This window comes from Nerophis ophidion, linkage group LG02 (genome assembly GCF_033978795.1).
Source record: "Nerophis ophidion isolate RoL-2023_Sa linkage group LG02, RoL_Noph_v1.0, whole genome shotgun sequence".
Taxonomy (NCBI): Eukaryota; Metazoa; Chordata; class Actinopteri; order Syngnathiformes; family Syngnathidae; genus Nerophis; species Nerophis ophidion.
Genome location: NC_084612.1, coordinates 78,921,345 through 78,946,344, shown reverse-complemented (window position 1 = coordinate 78,946,344; position 25,000 = coordinate 78,921,345). Strand labels below are relative to the sequence as shown.

The following is a 25,000-nucleotide window of genomic DNA, read 5'->3' as shown; positions in this document are numbered from 1 at the left end:
TATACAGAGTACATGTATGTACACAGAAGTACAGTATACAGAGTACATGTATGTACACAGAAGTACAGTATACAGAGTACATGTATGTACACAGAAGTACAGTATACAGAGTACATGTATGTACACAGAAGTACAGTATACAGAGTACATGTATGTACACAAAAGTACAGTATACAGAGTACATGTATGTACACAGAAGTATAAGATGGCGGGCGCACTGACCAACATGCTGGATGGAGGCCTGGAGAACAAGAAGAGGTAGCAGTAGGTAGCAGGCAGCAGGTAACAGGCAGCAGGTAACAGGCAGCAGGTAGCAGGCAGCAGGTAACAGGCAGCAGGTAACAGGCAGCAGGTAGCAGGCAGCAGGTAGCAGGCAGCAGGTAGCAGGTAACAGGCAGCAGGTAGCAGGCAGCAGGTAGCAGGCAGCAGGTAGCAGGTAGCAGGCAGCAGGTAGCAGGTAGCAGGCAGCAGGCAGCAGGTAACAGGCAGCAGGTAGCAGGTAACAGGCAGCAGGTAACAGGCAGCAGGTAACAGGCAGCAGGTAACAGGCAGCAGGTAGCAGGCAGCAGGCAGCAGGTAGCAGGCAGCAGGTAGCAGGTAGCAGGCAGCAGGTAGCAGGTAGCAGGTAGCAGGTAGCAGGCAGCAGGCAGCAGGTAGCAGGCAGCAGGCAGGGGGCGCTGTGTGACAAAAGCAAGCTTGTGAGGCCGCTGACCTTCTGATGGCTCCTGATGGACGCCACATGGAGGAGGAGGAGGACTTTCTTGTCCCCTTTTTGCTTCAGCAATAATTGCCAGTAAAGTGCAGAGTCTGGAATTGTTTGGACAAGGTAAAAAGTGCCTGGCTCAAAGGAACCTTCAAGGGTGGAAAACATTAGAAAGAAGAAAGTCCTCCTTCTATCTTGTGTGAAATGGGAAGTCATCATTCAAACTGCAATAAAAGTCTTCTTCAATTAAGAATCAATCAATGCTCATCAAGTTCTCACTTCATTAATAAATGTTTGCCAGCAAATGTAAATACTTGCAATAATATTCCCCTTGGCAATGTAGATAGTTTCTAGAACAATCTGTAGTGCTGTTTTTCCCAAATAATAACAAGAAGAAGAATAACAAAATGTACATTTTTATAACAATATTTACTTCCTAATACAGTGGAAGCTCGTGCCTGACAACTTGTCAAACTCAAAGCTCCCAGGGTCCAGGTCAGGGTCCAGGGTCCAGGGTCCAGGGTCCAGGGTCCAGGGTCCAGGTCCCAACATCACTGCAGCTTGAAGTGCAGTTTGACTTGTTTTTCACTTTTCTAGAACAGATCAGTATTCCCTGATAGACTTTGGAATATTTTTGACGGAATAACTTTCATTTTCTTTTTTGGCTTAAGACTCGGTAGAAAATGGATGGATGGATGGATGATGGATGGATGGACCTGCATGCAGAGCGTACAGAATGGCTCCACAGGAAGTTATCAAAGTGCTGCCATATGGAATGACTTCCATATGGTTGTTTTGTCATTTCACCAATAAATATTTTGTAAAAGCATTTTGAAGTTATCTTTAATGGAAAGTGGTAGTTTTTACCACTGCAGCCCTAAAGCAGTATAGTATCCAAGTGTACTCAGTATGCATGATCAAGTGTACTCAGTATGCATGATCAAAGTGTACTCAGTATGCATGATCAAAGTGTACTCAGTATGCATGATCAAATGATCAAAGTGTACTCAGTATGCATGATCAAAGTGTACTCAGTATGCATGATCAAAGTGTACTCAGTATGCATGATCAAAGTGTAGTCAGTATGCATGATCAAAGTGTACTCAGTATGCATGATCAAGTGTAGTCAGTATGCATGATCAAAGTGTACTCAGTATGCATGATCAAAGTGTACTCAGTATGCATGATCAAAGTGTACTCAGTATGCATGATCAAGTGTACTCAGTATGCATGATCAAAGTGTACTCAGTATGCATGATCAAAGTGTACTCAGTATGCATGATCAAAGTGTACTCAGTATGCATGATCAAAGTGTACTCAGTATGCATGATCAAAGTGTACTCAGTATGCATGATCAAAGTGTAGTCAGTATGCATGATCAAGTGTACTCAGTATGCATGATCAAAGTGTAGTCAGTATGCATGATCAAAGTGTACTCAGTATGCATGATCAAAGTGTACTCAGTATGCATGATCAAGTGTACTCAGTATGCATGATCAAAGTGTAGTCAGTATGCATGATCAAAGTGTACTCAGTATGCATGATCAAAGTGTACTCAGTATGCATGATCAAGTGTAGTCAGTATGCATGATCAAAGTGTACTCAGTATGCATGATCAAAGTGTAGTCAGTATGCATGATCAAAGTGTACTCAGTATGCATGATCAAAGTGTACTCAGTATGCATGATCAAGTGTAGTCAGTATGCATGATCAAAGTGTACTCAGTATGCATGATCAAGTGTACTCAGTATGCATGATCAAAGTGTACTCAGTATGCATGATCAAAGTGTACTCAGTATGCATGATCAAGTGTAGTCAGTATGCATGATCAAGTGTAGTCAGTATGCATGATCAAAGTGTACTCAGTATGCATGATCAAGTGTACTCAGTATGCATGATCAAAGTGTACTCAGTATGCATGATCAAAGTGTACTCAGTATGCATGATCAAGTGTACTCAGTATGCATGATCGAAGTGTACTCAGTATGCATGATCAAAGTGTACTCAGTAAGCATGATCAAAGTGTACTCAGTATGCATGATCAAAGTGTACTCAGTATGCATGATCAAAGTGTACTCAGTATGCATGATCAAGTGTACTCAGTATGCATGATCAAAGTGTACTCAGTATGCATGATCCAAGTGTACTCAGTATGCATGATCAAAGTGTACTCAGTATGCATGATCAAGTGTACTCAGTATGCATGATCAAAGTGTACTCAGTATGCATGATCAAAGTGTACTCACTATGCATGATCAAAGTGTACTCAGTATGCATGATCAAGTGTAGTCAGTATGCATGATCAAGTGTACTCAGTATGCATGATCAAAGTGTACTCAGTATGCATGATCAAGTGTACTCAGTATGCATGATCAAAGTGTACTCAGTATGCATGATCAAAGTGTACTCAGTATGCATGATCAAAGTGTACTCAGTATGCATGATCAAAGTGTACTCAGTATGCATGATCAAAGTGTACTCAGTATGCATGATCAAAGTGTACTCAGCATGCATGATCAAAGTGTACTCAGTATGCATGATCAAAGTGTACTCAGTATGCATGATCAAAGTGTACTCAGTATGCATGATCAAAGTGTACGCAGTATGCATGATCAAAGTGTACTCAGTATGCATGATCAAAGTGTACTCAGTATGCATGATCAAAGTGTACTCACTATGCATGATCAAAGTGTACTCAGTATGCATGATCAAGTGTAGTCAGTATGCATGGTCAAGTGTACTCAGTATGCATGATCAAAGTGTACTCAGTATGCATGATCAAGTGTACTCAGTATGCATGATCAACGTGTACTCAGTATGCATGATCAAAGTGTACTCAGTATGCATGATCAAAGTGTACTCAGTATGCATGATCAAATTGTACTCAGTATGCATGATCAAAGTGTACTCAGTATGCATGATCAAAGTGTACTCAGCATGCATGATCAAAGTGTACTCAGTATGCATGATCAAAGTGTACTCAGTATGCATGATCAAAGTGTACTCAGTATGCATGATCAAAGTGTACGCAGTATGCATGATCAAAGTGTACTCAGTATGCATGATCAAAGTGTACTCAGTATGCATGATCAAAGTGTACTCAGTATGCATGATCAAAGTGTACTCAGTATGCATGATCAAAGTGTACTCAGCATGCATGATCAAGTGTACTCAGTATGCATGATCAAAGTGTAGTCAGTATGCATGATCAAAGTGTACTCAGTATGCATGATCAAAGTGTACTCAGTATGCATGATCAAGTGTAGTCAGTATGCATGATCAAAGTGTACTCAGTATGCATGATCAAAGTGTACTCAGTATGCATGATCAAAGTGTACTCAGTATGCATGATCAAAGTGTACTCAGTATGCATGATCAAGTGTAGTCAGTATGCATGATCAAAGTGTACTCAGTATGCATGATCAAAGTGTACTCAGTATGCATGATCAAAGTGTACTCAGTATGCATGATCAAAGTGTACTCAGTATGCATGATCAAGTGTAGTCAGTATGCATGATCAAAGTGTACTCAGTATGCATGATCAAAGTGTACTCAGTATGCATGATCAAGTGTACTCAGTATGCATGATCAAAGTGTAGTCAGTATGCATGATCAAAGTGTACTCAGTATGCATGATCAAGTGTACTCAGTATGCATGATCAAAGTGTACTCAGTATGCATGATCAAAGTGTACTCAGTATGCATGATCAAAGTGTACTCATTAGAGTAGTTGTCAGGCATGCAAACGTCCTTTTGTCCAAATATAGCATGTCTCCTTCACTCACTTTGCGTGGCCCTGGAAGCCTCGTGGGGGCCGCCTTTTCATGACATCACTTCCTACTTGAGCGGGACCCTCTCGGAAAAAAGGAAGTTTTTACGGCTGCTGACAAATGGGCTGACTATTTAGCAAGGATCGAGGACGTGCATTGAAAGGTTGTTGCCAGTATGTTCAATGAGAAGCAGCTAACAGGTATTAGCATTTTCCAGGCTACCATTTGCTAAACGTGACCAGCCCGGAAGAACAATTTTCTTTTTTTTTTAAATTGGAAAAGTAGATCAAATGGGAGCGTGGCTGCTGCCTGCGACAAAGCTGCTGATCAAACAGTCCAAGGATTTATCGGCAAAGGGAGTTTCTACCGTAGCAAGTTTGTTTTCACAAGACTTGGATTTGTATTTTTGGAAAAGATCCTGAAGCAGACTTCCAATGCAGCTGAGAAGGAGGCACAACCGGGACACAAGAAAATGAAGGATCGCCTTTTACAACTCAGAAACTCATAAATTGTTAAAAAAAAAAAAATGCCATAAATATTTACAGACCCAAGGAAAATAGGTAAAAAATAGTTTTCTTTGTTTGCTTTTATTGTAGCAACATGCTTGCTAACCTTCTGGAGAGCACCAAGGGCAAAGGAACTCCTGTGTGGGCGCATATTGACAGTTAAGTTGTTGTTGTTGTTGTGTTGTTTGGCTAAAAAATAGATTGTTGAGCCATTACGACTCAGTGGTCTAGTGGTTAGAGTCCGCCCTGAAATGGGGAGGTTGTGAGTTCAAACCCCGGCTGAGTCATACCAAAGACTATAAACATGGGAGCCATTGCCTTCCTGCTTGGGTTGGAATTGGCGGTTAAATCACCATAAATGATTCCGGGCGTGGCACTGCTGCTGCTCACTGCTCCCCTCACCTCCACGGGGGTGAACAAGGGGATGGGTCAAATGCAGAGGACACATTTTTACCACACCGAGTGTGTGTGTGTGTGACTATCATTGCTACTTTAACTTTACACTCTTATGTTGATTTGAGATGTTTACCCTCATTTTAAACCCCAATTCCAAGCCTTGATGCTGAGTGCCTAGCAGGGAAGTAACAGCTCCCATTTTTATAGTCTTTGGTATGACTCGGCCGGGATTTGAACTTCCAACCTCCCCATCTCAGGGCGGACACGCTAACCACTAGGCCACTGAGTAGGTAGTGTTGGTTTTCATCCAGAATGTGTCTGTATATTGCTGCATTCATCTTTCCCTCTATCGTGACTGCTTCGCCAGTGCCTGCAGCTGAAAAGCAAGCCCACAGCATGATGCTGCCACCACCAAGTTGGGATGGTGATGAGCGGTGCCTGGTTTTCTCCAAACATGATGTCTGGTATTCACACCAAAAACTCCAATCTTTGTCTCACCAGACCAGAGAATTTACTTTCTCATGGTCTGAGAGTCCATCAGCTTCATTATGGCAAACGTTCTGGAAAGGACTGGCTTCAGTCTGGCCACTCTACCATACAGGCTGGACTGCTGCAGAAAAAGTTTGCTCTGACTAGAGTGACCAGGGGGCTTCTTGCTCACCTCCCTGACCAGACTGAGACAAATGCAGCAACGTACAGAAACATCCTGGATGAAAAGCAACGCCTGTCATTCAAGCTGATGGAGCTCGAGAGGTGCTGCAAAGAGGAATGTGGAAAGTGGCCAAAGATTGGTGTGCCGAGTTTGTGGCATCTTATTCAAAGGTGTGTCAACAAAGTATTGAGCAGAATCTGTAAATACTTACGATTAAAAAACAAACAAACATCTCACATTGTCATTATGGGGTATTGTGTGTAGAAGTTTGAGGACAAAATTGAATGTATTTGATTTTGGAATAAGGCTGTGACGTAACAAGATGTGGAAAAGTAAAGAACAGCGTGTGAAGGTGCAAACCCACATTGTGTTGGTGTTGCTTTGTCTGCGCTCTACTCAGTGCCATTCCATTAAATACATTCTGCAGGAAATAGAAATACTTTCTACAGCAAGTAAATGTTTGTCTTCCTTTTATTCCATTTGTCACGGCATGTTTCTCACAGTGTACAAAAATGACTGCAGCATGTCTTCTCCTGATTATTGCTCCGCTTCAAATGCTACTGCTGCTTTCCTGGTGTGCGCCTTCAAATGAAAACCGACATCAACACTTCATGCAGGAAACAGGAAACAGGAAACAGCTACTCACACTTCCGCTCAACAACGCCAGCATCAGCGGGTCACGTGCTGGCCTGTAAACTGTCAACAAAACGGCGGAAGGAACATGGAGACGGACTCACGCTGAAAGGACGCGGGGACGGGAATTATCCTCATTGGTGAGCTCACGCTTCTCCGCTGCGAGCTTGAAGCCACGTGGAAAGTTCACAGGTGGGCCGCTGAGGTCTGGAAGCTTCTGGAAACGTGCTTCAGTGTCCAGGAGAAGACAACCGGGCACAGACAGACGGAGGTCGGACCACCGGGACAGGAAGCCACACAGACATGTTGTAAGTGTAAGCAGCATGGAGCGCGACTGCCTACTGGCGCTGACGAGAAGTAGGGCGGCCATCTTGGAGTGGTGATCAGTGCAATACACTTGGCAGGAGCCAACAACTGTCAGCACATTTTATTCATTTTACTTCACTGAAAACACTCCTTGTCACCCCCTTTTTTCTCATACCTGTAGCTATGGTGAAGGACATATCTAATGTATGAATACATTAGATATCTATATAACTTATAGACTCTATCTCTCTTGTTGCAGCAGAGAGTTTATTCTGTCTTGACACCTTGTATTGATATTTTCTATGACATTCTTCCCTTAAATGATCATGTTTACACTGATTGTTTTATATGTATTTTTCATGTATGTCGCTTTGCATAAAAGTGTCTGCCAAATACTTCAACATAAACCCCTGACAGTCTTCATATCAGCTAAAACCACCAATCTGGTTCAGTGGCTTCAGAAGAAAAGCAAATTCTGTTTTACCCAGCATTGTTAGTATTTGAATATTGTTACTTGATGACTTATTCCTGCTTACAATTCTACTGTTAAGAAAGTATTTCACAAAGGTGGGTTACACAACATTGGGTTGGAAAGCTAGACTGAATTGAGACTTGTATAATGCTGTATAGCCACTGTCCATCTGATTGGACAGTCCATAGACTGAATTGAGACTTGTATAATGCTGTATAGCCACTGTCCATCTGATTGGACAGTCCATAGACTGAATTGAGACTTGTATAATGCTGTATAGCCACAGTCCATCTGATTGGACAGTCCATAGACTGAATTGAGACTTGTATAATGCTGTATAGCCACTGTCCATCCGATTGGACAGTCCATAGACTGAATTGAGACTTCTATAATGCTGTATAGCCACTGTCCATCTGATTGGACAGTCCATAGACTGAATTGAGACTTGTATAATGCTGTATAGCCACTGTCCATCTGATTGGACAGTCCATAGACTGAATTGAGACTTGTATAATGCTGTATAGCCACAGTCCATCTGATTGGACAGTCCATAGACTGAATTGAGACTTGTATAATGCTGTATAGCCACTGTCCATCTGATTGGACAGTCCATAGACTGAATTGAGACTTGTATAATGCTGTATAGCCACTGTCCATCTGATTGGACAGTCCATAGACTGAATTGAGACTTGTATAATGCTGTATAGCCACTGTCCATCTGATTGGACAGTCCATAGACTGAATTGAGACTTGTATAATGCTGTATAGCCACTGTCCATCTGATTGGACAGTCCATAGACTGAATTGAGACTTGTATAATGCTGTATAGCCACTGTCCATCTGATTGGACAGTCCATAGACTGAATTGAGACTTGTATAATGCTGTATAGCCACTGTCCATCTGATTGGACAGTCCATAGACTGAATTGAGACTTGTATAATGCTGTATAGCCACAGTCCATCTGATTGGACAGTCCATAGACTGAATTGAGACTTGTATAATGCTGTATAGCCACTGTCCATCTGATTGGACAGTCCATAGACTGAATTGAGACTTGTATAATGCTGTATAGCCACAGTCCATCTGATTGGACAGTCCATAGACTGAATTGAGACTTGTATAATGCTGTATAGCCACAGTCCATCTGATTGGACAGTCCATAGACTGAATTGAGACTTGTATAATGCTGTATAGCCACTGTCCATCTGATTGGACAGTCCATAGACTGAATTGAGACTTGTATAATGCTGTATAGCCACTGTCCATCTGATTGGACAGTCCACATCTACACAATCTGGACTTTTACCCCTGTTGGCTTTTACCATCTTTATCCTCATCATTTATTTCAACTTTATGTTATTCTAGTATGACATTTTTCTATTTTATTAATTTAATTGACAAGCAATCCTATAATGGTCATACTCTTGTTTGCTAGCAGCTAGGATCTCAGTACTATTGAAGATCTTTGCTCCTCCTCAACTCTATGCTAATATTCTTTTCACAAAATACAACCAATAGTACGTTAATGTTAAATCTTACTTGTGAAAAGTAATCCCCCGATTCCAATTTTCAACAGTCCACTCATTTGAGCGGGAAAATGCTGACAACATCTTGGTTTTCTAGCTGTCAACTATCAGTTACCATGAATTGATGAAGGTGGACCCGGACTTAAACAAGTTGAAAACCTTATTGGGGTGTTAGCATTTAGTGGTCAGTTGTAGGGAATATGTACTGTACTGTGCAATCTAATAATACAAGTTTCACTCAATCAAAAAAAGGTTAGGCTGCTTGCCAGCTCCTCATCACCACTTCAAGATGGCTGCCACATTTCTCGTGTTACAGCAGCTAATGCTGTGTCTACCTTTCTGGTGTTTATGGGTACTGGACAACAGGATGTGTCCACGCATGCGTGAAGACAACGTCACTTCCTGGACTTGCATTTTTTTTACGATGTGGCTTCTGCGATGTATTTCAATGTTTTACTAATATTTTGTATAATTAATAGCTTACCTTAGAGTAAAGGGAACACGATTATGAAGATGAAAAATGGGGGCATTCAAAACAAAAATACATCTGGGAGTATTATCGCCAAAATGTCCACCCTTTTTCACTCTTCTGTCATTGCCATGAATGACCCACTGACACTTATTGCGTCATATATATATATTTGTTAATGCTTTAAGAAAAGGCACTTACTGTAACTTAAATTTATATCAAAATGTAGACTTTTAAATAATCAGTATTGTGAATTGATGTAAATAAAGTATTGGTTTGTTTGCCATTTAAGGCTGCTGAGCACATGTTTTTAAATGATGTGTTAAGTTGTCCGAGTGAAGATTAAAGGAGAAACCGAAGCACAGTTTCAGTGACTGCGTCTGCAAAAAAAAGAGCTGCTGTCAAACGGAAGTGACGTGATTGACTTGGCGCATGCGTGGACCGATGGCGTAAGGACACGCCCCTCATTTTCGACGCCATCGGGGCTGCTGCGTTTGTGTCGTGTTGCAGTCGACTCTTTGCAGAAGAAAAGCCCAAAAAGAAAGTGAATATTGAACATTATGAGGGAGAAAGTGCAGAGCTTGTCCAGTCTATTTGGAAGAAGGGGGCGGGTACGTTGGCTGGGTTACCCAGCATGCTTTGCAAAAGATCAGCAGCTGTGTGGAGTCTTGATATGTCCACCAAATATTGTGGCCTATCCTGGGGGTCTTCAGCACAACATTTCACACAATATTAAAAATGAAGGAGATTTTTTTTTTTTCCCTGACAGCATTCTGCGGCAAAAGTGTCCATTTGATGGTGGCGACGTCCACAGCCTTCCTTTTAAAGGGGAGCTTGCCCACGCTCTACAAGCTCATCTCGTCTTTCAATGTCCACAAGCTCCTTGCATTTTCTCCGTTTGTGTCCTTTTCCTTACAAAATTCTTTACAAAATGACGAGAAGAAAGCAAAGTACCAATGAAAAGTGGTGAAAGTTGGAAGAGAAAAAAAGTGTTGCTGGTCACGCGTTTTTTTTTTTGTTTTTTGTTTTTTTGCCATCAGAAGTCTCCATGGCCAACCCCTGAGGATGAGGGGGGTGAGGGGTGAGGAGTGGGGGGTGGGGGTAAAGAGTGGAGGAGAACGCCACACTGGATAAGCGTCCGCTCCGTCCTCGGTGCCCGCCAGGCCCGCGTCCTGACCGCCTGCAGGACCGCGACTCCGCTTGGGGAAAGGTCAGACCTCCACGGACTGGATCTGGTTCATCTGGGCCCGCATCATCTGGACGCTGTTGAGGATCTTCTTCTGGTGGCCCGCTAACGTCACGCCCACCCTCAGGATGTCGCTGTGACCGCAGACAAAGAAACCTTTTAAATATCCTTCACATTGTCAAATCACCTTTTGGATTTACACATTTATTTATATATATATATATATATATATATATATATATATATATATATACATATATATATATATATATATATATATATATATATACAAGCCTGTTTTGCAGGTTTCCCCACTCAGCAGGGGATTTTATAAAAAGCAGGAAAGCCTGCGAAACAGGCTTGTAGGGATAATATAGCCTCTTGTTTTTATTCCTATTCCAAACATATATTCTGCTCAACTCTGGTATGGATAAACCAAAGAAACCTTAAATTCACACACACACACACGCACGCACGCACGCACGCACGCACGCACGCACGCGCACACACACACACACACACACACACACACACACACACACACACACACACACACACACACACACACACACACAATTAATACATATATATGTACACATATATACACATATATGTATGTATATATGTATATATGCGTGTATATATATATAAACATACACACACACATATATATATGTATATATATGTGTGTGTGTGTATATATATACATATATATATATATATATATATATATATATATATATATATATATATATATATATACATTAGCACCCAAACTTTTTTTCTGAAATTGTTTCCCTTCTTACTTTATCCTGCTGCACCAAACAAATAAGTCAACAAGAAGAAGTATCCCACACTTCTCTATTCTAGAGTAAATGTGTAGAGTAGATATAGATCATCTACATCTACATGATCATTTGTCAAATGGCTGAACATGACAGATTTTAATAATATTAATACTAATAATTACAGTATTTCCTTAAATTGCCTCCGGGGTGTTAATTAATTTAAAACCTCTTCTCACTCCTGCGCTTACCAAAGGCATGCAGTAAAAGTAAGCATGCACCAAATATTTTAAAACCTCTTCTCACTCCAGCACTTACCAAAGGAATGCAGTAAAAATTGGAGTGTGATGTAAGCTTGGACCCTAAATCCTACTGAATAGCTCTTAATCTTCTTCCCTTTATGCGATTTCAAATGACCGGTATTGAAATCAGCCTCCTCCATTTTGAAAATGACGACAGGGGAAGTGTCACTTGTGACGTGACGAGTTTGACCCGGGGGTATTGTGACGTGACGAGTTTGACCCGGAGGTATTACTAAGCATGCGCTAATTATTTTTGGAAGCGAGTTTGACCCGGCAGTGACGTGACGTGACGAGTTTGACCCGGGGGTATTACTAAGCATGCGCTAATTATTTTTGGAAGCGAGTTTGACCCGGCAGTAATTGAAGGCAGGCACATACTATATGCCCGGCGGAAATTCAAGGAAATACGCTAATTAAATCTTTTTTTTTTCTTTTTTTTACTCAGTACGTACTCCCGAGGGCCGAATTGTGGACGCTGGCGGGCCAGATGCAGCCCGGCCACCACAGTTTGGAGACCTCCCACATGAGACAGAGACTACCACCAACTTTGTGACTTTTTTGTCAAACTTGGCTATGAAAATGTTTGTCATCCTGATGGAGTCTCATTGACTGTGCAGCTGACCCCAATACTTGCTCGGATTTCAGGTCATCTTCAACTTGAATGCAGAAGACATTTCAGCGAGGACCAAGAAGTCCTGGGGGGCCCCAGGCTCTCACCCTAAATACAAGGTGACTTACTCCATGGTCATCTGCGACACCACCTCCAAAGTGCTGAAGTCGCAGTTGGCAAAGTTGTCCTTGTATTGACCCATTTTGATGGCGTCCAACCACTCGTCCACCGTGCTGAAGCTGGAAAAGTCTGGGACGCTGCGGTCCAGCAGAGGCAGGTGGACGCTGAGGAGGAAGCACAGGCAGGACGTTAGGGACCCTCATGATGGGGGGGACACAACTCTCACTTCATGATGGGGGGGGACACAACTCTCGCTTCATGATGGGGGGGACACAACTCTCACTTCATGATGGGGGGGGGACACAACTCTCACTTCATGATGGGGGGGACACAACTCTCGCTTCATGATGGGGGGGACACAACTCTCGCTTCATGATGGGGGGGACACAACTCTCGCTTCATGATGGGGGGGGCACAACTCTCACTTCATGATGGGGGGGGACACAACTCTCACTTCATGATTGGGGGGACACACAACTCTCACTTCATGATGGGGGGGACACAACTCTCACTTCATGATGGGGGGGGGCACAACTCTCACTTCATGATGGGGGGGACACAACTCTCGCTTCATGATGGGGGGGACACAACTCTCGCTTCATGATGGGGGGGGCACAACTCTCACTTCATGATGGGGGGGACACAACTCTCACTTCATGATGGGGGGACACAACTCTCACTTCATGATGGGGGGGACACAACTCTCGCTTCATGATGGGGGGGACACAACTCTCACTTCATGATGGGGGGACACAACTCTCACTTCATGATGGGGGGACACAACTCTCACTTCATGATGGGGGGGACACAACTCTCACTTCATGATGGGGGGGGACACAACTCTCACTTCATGATGGGGGGGACACAACTCTCACTTCATGATGGGGGGGACACAACTCTCACTTCATGATGGGGGGGACACAACTCTCACCTCATGATGGGGGGGACACAACTCTCACCTCATGATGGGGGGGACACAACTCTCACTTCATGATGGGGGGACACACAACTCTCACTTCATGATGGGGGACACACAACTCTCACTTCATGATGGGGGGGGACACAACTCTCACTTCATGATGGGGGGGACACAACTCTCACTTCATGATGGGGGGGACACAACTCTCACTTCATGATGGGGGGGACACAACTCTCGCTTCATGATGGGGACACACAACTCTCACTTCATGATTGGGGGGACACAACTCTCACTTCATGATGGGGGGGACACAACTCTCACTTCATGATGGGGAGACACAACTCTCACTTCATGATGGGGGGACACAACTCTCACTTCATGATGGGGGGGACACAACTCTCACTTCATGATGGGGGGACACAACTCTCGCTTCATGATGGGGGGGACACAACTCTCGCTTCATGATGGGGGGGACACAACTCTCGCTTCATGATGGGGGGGGCACAACTCTCACTTCATGATGGGGGGGGACACAACTCTCACTTCATGATGAGGGGGGGGACACAACTCTCACTTCATGATGGGGGGGGACACAACTCTCACTTCATGATGGGGGGGACACAACTCTCACTTCATGATGGGGGGGGACACAACTCTCGCTTCATGATGGGGGGGACACAACTCTCACTTCATGATGGGGGGGACACAACTCTCACTTCATGATGGGGGGAAACACAACTCTCACTTCATGATGGGGGACACACAACTCTCACTTCATGATGGGGGGGGGCACAACTCTCACTTCATGATGGGGGGGACACAACTCTCACTTCATGATGGGGGACACACAACTCTCACTTCATGATGGGGGGGACACAACTCTCACTTCATGATGGGGGGACACAACTCTCACTTCATGATGGGGGGGACACAACTCTCACTTCATGATGGGGGGGGACACAACTCTCACTTCATGATGGGGGGACACAACTCTCACTTCATGATGGGGGGGACACAACTCTCACTTCATGATGGGGGGGACACAACTCTCACTTCATGATGGGGGACACAACTCTCACTTCATGATGGGGGGGGACACAACTCTCACTTCATGATGGGGGACACACAACTCTCGCTTCATGATGGGGGGACACACAACTCTCACTTCATGATGGGGGGGACACAACTCTCGCTTCATGATGGGGGGGACACAACTCTCACTTCATGATGGGGGGGACACAACTCTCACTTCATGATTGGGGGGACACAACTCTCACTTCATGATGGGGGGGACACAACTCTCACTTCATGATGGGGGGGGGCACAACTCTCACTTCATGATGGGGGGGACACAACTCTCACTTCATGATGGGGGGGACACAACTCTCACTTCATGATGGGGGGACACAACTCTCGCTTCATGATGGGGGGGACACAACTCTCGCTTCATGATGGGGGGGACACAACTCTCACTTCATGATGGGGGGACACAACTCTCGCTTCATGATGGGGGGGACACAACTCTCGCTTCATGATGGGGGGGCCACAACTCTCACTTCACTGCGGCCAGAACCACTCTTTGCGTCACATTCTCACGGCCTGAGGAGGATTCCTCCAAACTACATTTTCCAAATGAGGTGCTGAGCTGTAAAAAGAGCCAGCGCTCATTCCACTGGAGGTCAGCACAAGGTCAGGAGGTATATATATATATACAAATATATATATACTGTATATATATACCCACACATACAGTATATATATATATATATATATATATATATATATATATATATATATATATATATATTGGATATTAGAAGTATGTGACGACCTCCTAAAAGTTTTGTCATCAATAAGAAAAATTGAAACAGCTCAAAAGTGCCAAACCTGGATATGTGTTGAGAGTGTGTTGCATTTTTCCCATAATGCTTTGTGATGGATTTAAATGGGTGTATTTAGTTTTTTTTATGATGCATGAACATTGTTTTAGGATATCCCCAAAGTTCAGTGAGCAGGTTGTGTTATGTCTGACCATGTGTGTTGGTTGGATGTTTTGTTTTGTTTTTTTGCACCATGACTAGGGTCTGGTGTTTGCATTGGATCAAATTCCATGAGCTGAATTAGTCACGTTGTCCACTAGATGGCAGCATCAAAATTTGTCAGACTATTAAAAATGAATGCAGTCCTAATTGAAGACCCCAGCGGCCGGAGTCTGGACTGTCCTGCCTTTGTGCTTCAAAGCTGAACTGTCCAAGTCCAAGACATCCATCCCAGGCGCCAGACTCACCCTGACGATAGCGGGGTCATTGCCTTCAAGGTGTTGGGATTGCGTATCATCTTGTCCAGGTTGTTGACGATCTGGCTGAACTTGGGCCGGTTGTTGCGGTCCTTCTGCCAGCAGTCCAGCATGAGCTGGTGCAGGGCGCTGGGACAGTCCATGGGAGGAGGCAGCCGGTAGTCCTGCTCGATGGCGTTGATGACCTGCAGGGCCAAGCACACCTGGTCACTCAGCAAGACATACAGCTGTGCACTTCATGAAGACAAGCAACCAACAATTGATCACACAAATGGTGGTGGACTCTGATCTCCTGACCGGGAAGAAGAGAGCTAATGTTGACCAGATTCTCACAGCTGAATGTGTCGCACACTTCTGTCTACCTGCACGCATTCTCTCTACAATGGCCGCAGGCTAGTGGGCAGCCTAGGAAGCAGTCGACTCTCTTGGTTGCTTTGTTGGGTCTGTTCCTGTCTCTGAGCGTGTAGCAGAGGCTACGGCCATGTATGCGGGAGTGTGTGGCGAGGGGTGTGTAGCGGAGGCTACGGCCATGTATGTGGGAGTGTGTGGCGAGGAGTGTGTAGCAGAGGCTACGGCCATGTATGTGGGAGTGTGTGGCGAGGAGTGTGTTGCAGAGGCTACGGCCATGTATGTGGGAGTGTGTGGCGAGGAGTGTGTAGCAGAGGCTACGGCCATGTATGTGGGAGTGTGTGGCGAGGAGTGTGTAGCAGAGGCTACGGCCATGTATGTGGCGAGGAGTGAGTGGCGAGGAGTGTGTAGCAGAGGCTACGGCCATGTATGTGGCGAGGAGTGTGTAGCAGAGGCTACGGCCATGTATGTGGCGAGGAGTGAGTGGCGAGGAGTGTGTAGCAGAGGCTACGGCCATGTATGTGGCGAGGAGTGTGTAGCAGAGGCTACGGCCATGTATGTGGCGAGGAGTGTGTGGCGAGGAGTGTGTAGCAGAGGCTACGGCCACGTATGTGGGAGTGTGTGGCGAGGAGTGTGTAGCAGAGGCTACGGCCATGTATGTGGGAGTGTGTGGCGAGGAGTGTGTAGCAGAGGCTACGGCCATGTATGTGGCGAGGAGTGTGTGGCGAGGAGTGTGTAGCAGAGACTACGGCCATGTATGTGGCGAGGAGTGTGTGGCGAGGAGTGTGTAGCAGAGGCTACGGCCACGTATGTGGGAGTGTGTGGCGAGGAGTGTGTAGCAGAGGCTACGGCCATGTATGCGGGAGTGTGTGGCGAGGAGTGTGTAGCAGAGGCTACGGCCATGTATGTGGGAGTGTGTGGCGAGGAGTGTGTAGCAGAGGCTACGGCCATGTATGTGGGAGTGTGTGGCGAGGAGTGTGTAGCAGAGGCTACGGCCATGTATGCGGGAGTGTGTGGCGAGGAGTGTGTAGCAGAGGCTACGGCCATGTATGTGGGAGTGTGTGGCGAGGAGTGTGTAGCAGAGGCTACGGCCACGTATGTGGGAGTGTGTGGCGAGGAGTGTGTAGCAGAGGCTACGGCCATGTATGCGGGAGTGTGTGGCGAGGAGTGTGTAGCAGAGGCTACGGCCATGTATGTGGGAGTGTGTGGCGAGGAGTGTGTAGCAGAGGCTACGGCCATGTATGTGGGAGTGTGTGGCGAGGAGTGTGTAGCAGAGGCTACGGCCATGTATGCGGGAGTGTGTGGCGAGGAGTGTGTAGCAGAGGCTACGGCCATGTATGTGGCGAGGAGTGTGTGGCGAGGAGTGTGTAGCAGAGGCTACGGCCATGTATGCCGGAGTGTGTGGCGAGGAGTGTGTAGCAGAGGCTACGGCCATGTATGTGGCGAGGAGTGTGTGGCGAGGAGTGTGTAGCAGAGGCTACGGCCATGTATTCGGGAGTGTGTGGCGAGGAGTGTGTAGCAGAGGCTACGGCCATGTATTCGGGAGTGTGTGGCGAGGAGTGTGTAGCAGAGGCTACGGCCATGTATGCCGGAGTGTGTGGCGAGGAGTGTGTAGCAGAGGCTACGGCCATGTATGTGGCGAGGAGTGTGTGGCGAGGAGTGTGTAGCAGAGGCTACGGCCATGTATTCGGGAGTGTGTGGCGAGGAGTGTGTAGCAGAGGCTACGGCCATGTATGTGGGAGTGTGTGGCGAGGAGTGTGTAGCAGAGGCTACGGCCATGTATGCGGGAGTGTGTGGCGAGGAGTGTGTAGCAGAGGCTACGGCCATGTATGTGGCGAGGAGTGTGTGGCGAGGAGTGTGTAGCAGAGGCTACGGCCATGTATTCGGGAGTGTGTGGCGAGGAGTGTGTAGCAGAGGCTACGGCCATGTATTCGGGAGTGTGTGGCGAGGAGTGTGTAGCAGAGGCTACGGCCATGTATGTGGCGAGGAGTGTGTGGCGAGGAGTGTGTAGCAGAGGCTACGGCCATGTATGTGGCGAGGAGTGTGTGGCGAGGAGTGTGTAGCAGAGGCTACGGCCATGTATGCGGGAGTGTGTGGCGAGGAGTGTGTAGCAGAGGCTACGGCCATGTATGCGGGAGTGTGTGGCGAGGAGTGTGTAGCAGAGGCTACGGCCATGTATGTGGCGAGGAGTGTGTGGCGAGGAGTGTGTAGCAGAGGCTACGGCCATGTATTCGGGAGTGTGTGGCGAGGAGTGTGTAGCAGAGGCTACGGCCATGTATGTGGCGAGGAGTGTGTGGCGAGGAGTGTGTAGCAGAGGCTACGGCCATGTATGTGGCGAGGAGTGTGTGGCGAGGAGTGTGTAGCAGAGGCTACGGCCATGTATGCCGGAGTGTGTGGCGAGGAGTGTGTAGCAGAGGCTACGGCCATGTATGTGGCGAGGAGTAAGTGGCGAGGAGTGTGTAGCAGAGGCTACGGCCATGTATTCGGGAGTGTGTGGCGAGGAGTGTGTAGCAGAGGCTACGGCCATGTATTCGGGAGTGTGTGGCGAGGAGTGTGTAGCAGAGGCTACGGCCATGTATGCCGGAGTGTGTGGCGAGGAGTGTGTAGCAGAGGCTACGGCCATGTATGTGGGAGTGTGTGGCGAGGAGTGTGTAGCAGAGGCTACGGCCATGTATGTGGGAGTGTGTGGCGAGGAGTGTGTAGCAGAGGCTACGGCCATGTATGTGGCGAGGAGTGTGTGGCGAGGAGTGTGTAGCAGAGGCTACGGCCATGTATTCGGGAGTGTGTGGCGAGGAGTGTGTAGCAGAGGCTACGGCCATGTATGTGGGAGTGTGTGGCGAGGAGTGTGTAGCAGAGGCTACGGCCATGTATGTGGGAGTGTGTGGCGAGGAGTGTGTAGCAGAGGCTACGGCCATGTATGTGGCGAGGAGTGTGTGGCGAGGAGTGTGTAGCAGAGGCTACGGCCATGTATTCGGGAGTGTGTGGCGAGGAGTGTGTAGCAGAGGCTACGGCCATGTATGCGGGAGTGTGTGGCGAGGAGTGTGTAGCAGAGGCTACGGCCATGTATGTGGCGAGGAGTGTGTGGCGAGGAGTGTGTAGCAGAGGCTACGGCCATGTATGCCGGAGTGTGTGGCGAGGAGTGTGTAGCAGAGGCTACGGCCATGTATGTGGCGAGGAGTAAGTGGCGAGGAGTGTGTAGCAGAGGCTACGGCCATGTATTCGGGAGTGTGTGGCGAGGAGTGTGTAGCAGAGGCTACGGCCATGTATGTGGGAGTGTGTGGCGAGGAGTGTGTAGCAGAGGCTACGGCCATGTATGTGGGAGTGTGTGGCGAGGAGTGTGTAGCAGAGACTACGGCCATGTATGTGGCGAGGAGTGTGTGGCGAGGAGTGTGTAGCAGAGGCTACGGCCATGTATGTGGCGAGGAGTGTGTGGCGAGGAGTGTGTAGCAGAGGCTACGGCCATGTATTCGGGAGTGTGTGGCGAGGAGTGTGTAGCAGAGGCTACGGCCATGTATGCGGGAGTGTGTGGCGAGGAGTGTGTAGCAGAGGCTACGGCCATGTATGCGGGAGTGTGTGGCGAGGAGTGTGTAGCAGAGGCTACGGCCATGTATGCGGGAGTGTGTGGCGAGGAGTGTGTAGCAGAGGCTACGGCCATGTATGTGGCGAGGAGTGTGTGGCGAGGAGTGTGTAGCAGAGGCTACGGCCATGTATTCGGGAGTGTGTGGCGAGGAGTGTGTAGCAGAGGCTACGGCCATGTATTCGGGAGTGTGTGGCGAGGAGTGTGTAGCAGAGGCTACGGCCATGTATGTGGGAGTGTGTGGCGAGGAGTGTGTAGCAGAGGCTACGGCCATGTATGCGGGAGTGTGTGGCGAGGAGTGTGTAGCAGAGGCTACGGCCATGTATGTGGCGAGGAGTGTGTGGCGAGGAGTGTGTAGCAGAGGCTACGGCCATGTATTCGGGAGTGTGTGGCGAGGAGTGTGTAGCAGAGGCTACGGCCATGTATGTGGCGAGGAGTGTGTGGCGAGGAGTGTGTAGCAGAGGCTACGGCCATGTATGTGGCGAGGAGTGTGTGGCGAGGAGTGTGTAGCAGAGACTACGGCCATGTATGTGGCGAGGAGTGTGTGGCGAGGAGTGTGTAGCAGAGGCTACGGCCACGTATGTGGGAGTGTGTGGCGAGGAGTGTGTAGCAGAGGCTACGGCCATGTATGCGGGAGTGTGTGGCGAGGAGTGTGTAGCAGAGGCTACGGCCATGTATGTGGGAGTGTGTGGCGAGGAGTGTGTAGCAGAGGCTACGGCCATGTATGTGGGAGTGTGTGGCGAGGAGTGTGTAGCAGAGGCTACGGCCATGTATGTGGCGAGGAGTGAGTGGCGAGGAGTGTGTAGCAGAGGCTACGGCCATGTATGTGGCGAGGAGTGTGTAGCAGAGGCTACGGCCACGTATGTGGGAGTGTGTGGCGAGGAGTGTGTAGCAGAGGCTACGGCCATGTATGCGGGAGTGTGTGGCGAGGAGTGTGTAGCAGAGGCTACGGCCATGTATGTGGGAGTGTGTGGCGAGGAGTGTGTAGCAGAGGCTACGGCCATGTATGTGGGAGTGTGTGGCGAGGAGTGTGTAGCAGAGGCTACGGCCATGTATGCGGCAGTGTGTGGCGAGGAGTGTGTAGCAGAGGCTACGGCCATGTATGTGGCGAGGAGTGTGTGGCGAGGAGTGTGTAGCAGAGGCTACGGCCATGTATGCCGGAGTGTGTGGCGAGGAGTGTGTAGCAGAGGCTACGGCCATGTATGTGGCGAGGAGTGTGTGGCGAGGAGTGTGTAGCAGAGGCTACGGCCATGTATTCGGGAGTGTGTGGCGAGGAGTGTGTAGCAGAGGCTACGGCCATGTATTCGGGAGTGTGTGGCGAGGAGTGTGTAGCAGAGGCTACGGCCATGTATGCCGGAGTGTGTGGCGAGGAGTGTGTAGCAGAGGCTACGGCCATGTATGTGGCGAGGAGTGTGTGGCGAGGAGTGTGTAGCAGAGGCTACGGCCATGTATTCGGGAGTGTGTGGCGAGGAGTGTGTAGCAGAGGCTACGGCCATGTATGTGGGAGTGTGTGGCGAGGAGTGTGTAGCAGAGGCTACGGCCATGTATGCGGGAGTGTGTGGCGAGGAGTGTGTAGCAGAGGCTACGGCCATGTATGTGGCGAGGAGTGTGTGGCGAGGAGTGTGTAGCAGAGGCTACGGCCATGTATTCGGGAGTGTGTGGCGAGGAGTGTGTAGCAGAGGCTACGGCCATGTATTCGGGAGTGTGTGGCGAGGAGTGTGTAGCAGAGGCTACGGCCATGTATGTGGCGAGAAGTGTGTGGCGAGGAGTGTGTAGCAGAGGCTACGGCCATGTATGTGGCGAGGAGTGTGTGGCGAGGAGTGTGTAGCAGAGGCTACGGCCATGTATGCGGGAGTGTGTGGCGAGGAGTGTGTAGCAGAGGCTACGGCCATGTATGCGGGAGTGTGTGGCGAGGAGTGTGTAGCAGAGGCTACGGCCATGTATGTGGCGAGGAGTGTGTGGCGAGGAGTGTGTAGCAGAGGCTACGGCCATGTATTCGGGAGTGTGTGGCGAGGAGTGTGTAGCAGAGGCTACGGCCATGTATGTGGCGAGGAGTGTGTGGCGAGGAGTGTGTAGCAGAGGCTACGGCCATGTATGTGGCGAGGAGTGTGTGGCGAGGAGTGTGTAGCAGAGGCTACGGCCATGTATGCCGGAGTGTGTGGCGAGGAGTGTGTAGCAGAGGCTACGGCCATGTATGTGGCGAGGAGTAAGTGGCGAGGAGTGTGTAGCAGAGGCTACGGCCATGTATTCGGGAGTGTGTGGCGAGGAGTGTGTAGCAGAGGCTACGGCCATGTATTCGGGAGTGTGTGGCGAGGAGTGTGTAGCAGAGGCTACGGCCATGTATGCCGGAGTGTGTGGCGAGGAGTGTGTAGCAGAGGCTACGGCCATGTATGTGGGAGTGTGTGGCGAGGAGTGTGTAGCAGAGGCTACGGCCATGTATGTGGGAGTGTGTGGCGAGGAGTGTGTAGCAGAGGCTACGGCCATGTATGTGGGAGTGTGTGGCGAGGAGTGTGTAGCAGAGGCTACGGCCATGTATGTGGCGAGGAGTGTGTGGCGAGGAGTGTGTAGCAGAGGCTACGGCCATGTATTCGGGAGTGTGTGGCGAGGAGTGTGTAGCAGAGGCTACGGCCATGTATGCGGGAGTGTGTGGCGAGGAGTGTGTAGCAGAGGCTACGGCCATGTATGTGGCGAGGAGTGTGTGGCGAGGAGTGTGTAGCAGAGGCTACGGCCATGTATGCCGGAGTGTGTGGCGAGGAGTGTGTAGCAGAGGCTACGGCCATGTATGTGGCGAGGAGTAAGTGGCGAGGAGTGTGTAGCAGAGGCTACGGCCATGTATTCGGGAGTGTGTGGCGAGGAGTGTGTAGCAGAGGCTACGGCCATGTATGTGGGAGTGTGTGGCGAGGAGTGTGTAGCAGAGGCTACGGCCATGTATGTGCGGAGTGTGTGGCGAGGAGTGTGTAGCAGAGACTACGGCCATGTATGTGGCGAGGAGTGTGTGGCGAGGAGTGTGTAGCAGAGGCTACGGCCATGTATGTGGCGAGGAGTGTGTGGCGAGGAGTGTGTAGCAGAGGCTACGGCCATGTATTCGGGAGTGTGTGGCGAGGAGTGTGTAGCAGAGGCTACGGCCATGTATGCGGGAGTGTGTGGCGAGGAGTGTGTAGCAGAGGCTACGGCCATGTATGCGGGAGTGTGTGGCGAGGAGTGTGTAGCAGAGGCTACGGCCATGTATGTGGCGAGGAGTGTGTGGCGAGGAGTGTGTAGCAGAGGCTACGGCCATGTATTCGGGAGTGTGTGGCGAGGAGTGTGTAGCAGAGGCTACGGCCATGTATTCGGGAGTGTGTGGCGAGGAGTGTGTAGCAGAGGCTACGGCCATGTATGTGCGGAGTGTGTGGCGAGGAGTGTGTAGCAGAGGCTACGGCCATGTATGCGGGAGTGTGTGGCGAGGAGTGTGTAGCAGAGGCTACGGCCATGTATGTGGCGAGGAGTGTGTGGCGAGGAGTGTGTAGCAGAGGCTACGGCCATGTATTCGGGAGTGTGTGGCGAGGAGTGTGTAGCAGAGGCTACGGCCATGTATGTGGCGAGGAGTGTGTGGCGAGGAGTGTGTAGCAGAGGCTACGGCCATGTATGTGCGGGAGTGTGTGGCGAGGAGTGTGTAGCAGAGGCTACGGCCATGTATTCGGGAGTGTGTGGCGAGGAGTGTGTAGCAGAGGCTACGGCCATGTATTGCGGGAGTGTGTGGCGAGGAGTGTGTAGCAGAGGCTACGGCCATGTATTCGGGAGTGTGTGGCGAGGAGTGTGTAGCAGAGGCTACGGCCATGTATGTGCGAGGAGTGTGTGGCGAGGAGTGTGTAGCAGAGGCTACGGCCATGTATGCGGGAGTGTGTGGCGAGGAGTGTGTAGCAGAGGCTACGGCCATGTATGTGGGAGTGTGTGGCGAGGAGTGTGTAGCAGAGGCTACGGCCATGTATGTGGCGGAGTGTTCGTGGCGAGGAGTGTGTAGCAGAGGCTACGGCCATGTATGCGGAGTGTGTGGCGAGGAGTGTGTAGCAGAGGCTACGGCCATGTATGTGGAGGAGTGTGTGGCGAGGAGTGTGTAGCAGAGGCTACGGCCATGTATGTCGGGAGTGTGTGGCGAGGAGTGTGTAGCAGAGGCTACGGCCATGTATTGCGAGGAGTGTGTGGCGAGGAGTGTGTAGCAGAGGCTACGGCCATGTATGCGGGAGTGTGTGGCGAGGAGAGTGTGTAGCAGAGGCTACGGCCATGTATGTGGGAGTGTGTGGCGAGGAGTGTGTAGCAGAGGCTACGGCCATGTATGTGGGAGTGTGTGGCGAGGAGTGTGTAGCAGAGGCTACGGCCATGTATTCGGGAGTGTGTGGCGAGGAGTGTGTAGCAGAGGCTACGGCCATGTATGGGAGTGTGTGGCGAGGAGTGTGTAGCAGGCTTGGGAGTGTGTGGCGAGGAGTGTGTAGCAGAGGCTACGGCCATGTATTCGGGAGTGTGTGGCGAGGAGTGTGTAGCAGAGGCTACGGCCATGTATGTGGCGAGTGTGTGGCGAGGAGTGTGTAGCAGAGGCTACGGCCATGTATGAGTGTGGCGAGGAGTGTGTAGCAGAGGCTACGGCCATGTATGCGGGAGTGTGTGGCGAGGAGTGTGTAGCAGAGGCTACGGCCATGTATGCTGGGAGTGTGTGGCGAGGAGTGTGTAGCAGAGGCTACGGCCATGTATGTCGGGAGTGTGTGGCGAGGAGTGTGTAGCAGAGGCTACAGGCCATGTATGGAGTGTGGCGAGGAGTGTGTAGCAGAGGCTACGGCCATGTATGCTGGGAGTGTGTGGCGAGGAGTGTGTAGCAGAGGCTACGGCCATGTATGTGGGAGTGTGTGGCGAGGAGTGTGTAGCAGAGGCTACGGCCATGTATGTGGGAGTGTTGGCGAGGAGTGTGTAGCAGAGGCTACGGCCATGTATGTGGCGGAGTGTGTGGCGAGGAGTGTGTAGCAGAGGCTACGGCCATGTATGTGGCGAGTGTGTGGCGAGGAGTGTGTAGCAGAGGCTACGGCCATGTATGTGGGAGTGTGTGGCGAGGAGTGTGTAGCAGAGGCTACGGCATGTATGTGCGGAGTGTGTGGCGAGGAGTGTGTAGCAGAGGCTACGGCCATGTATGTGGCGAGGAGTGTGTGGCGAGGAGTGTGTAGCAGAGGCTACGGCCATGTATGTGGCGCGAGTGAGTGGCGAGGAGTGTGTAGCAGAGGCTACGGCCATGTATGTGCGGAGTGTGTGGCGAGGAGTGTGTAGCAGAGGCTACGGCCATGTATTCGGGAGGTGTGTGGCGAGGAGTGTGTAGCAGAGGCTACGGCCATGTATGTGCGGAGTGTGTGGCGAGGAGTGTGTAGCAGAGGCTACGGCCATGTATGTGGCGAGGAGTGTGT

General features: G+C 49.3%; 1 protein-coding gene across 1 annotated transcript in view; it reads right to left on the bottom strand.

The window, feature by feature from the left end:
• Positions 1–6,480: 6,480 nt before the first annotated feature.
• LOC133548264 (ephrin type-B receptor 2-like) overlaps positions 6,481–25,000 on the bottom strand; it is a 47,975-nt gene continuing 29,455 nt past the window's right edge. Inside the window, exons 2-4 of the mRNA XM_061893581.1 lie at positions 15,644–15,886; positions 12,446–12,601; positions 6,481–10,754 (exon numbers count right to left, since the gene is read on the bottom strand). Of these exons, the coding sequence (XP_061749565.1) occupies positions 10,646–10,754; positions 12,446–12,601; positions 15,644–15,886 (508 nt within the window). The 3' untranslated portion in view covers positions 6,481–10,645. The remainder of the gene's footprint in view (positions 10,755–12,445; positions 12,602–15,643; positions 15,887–25,000) is intronic.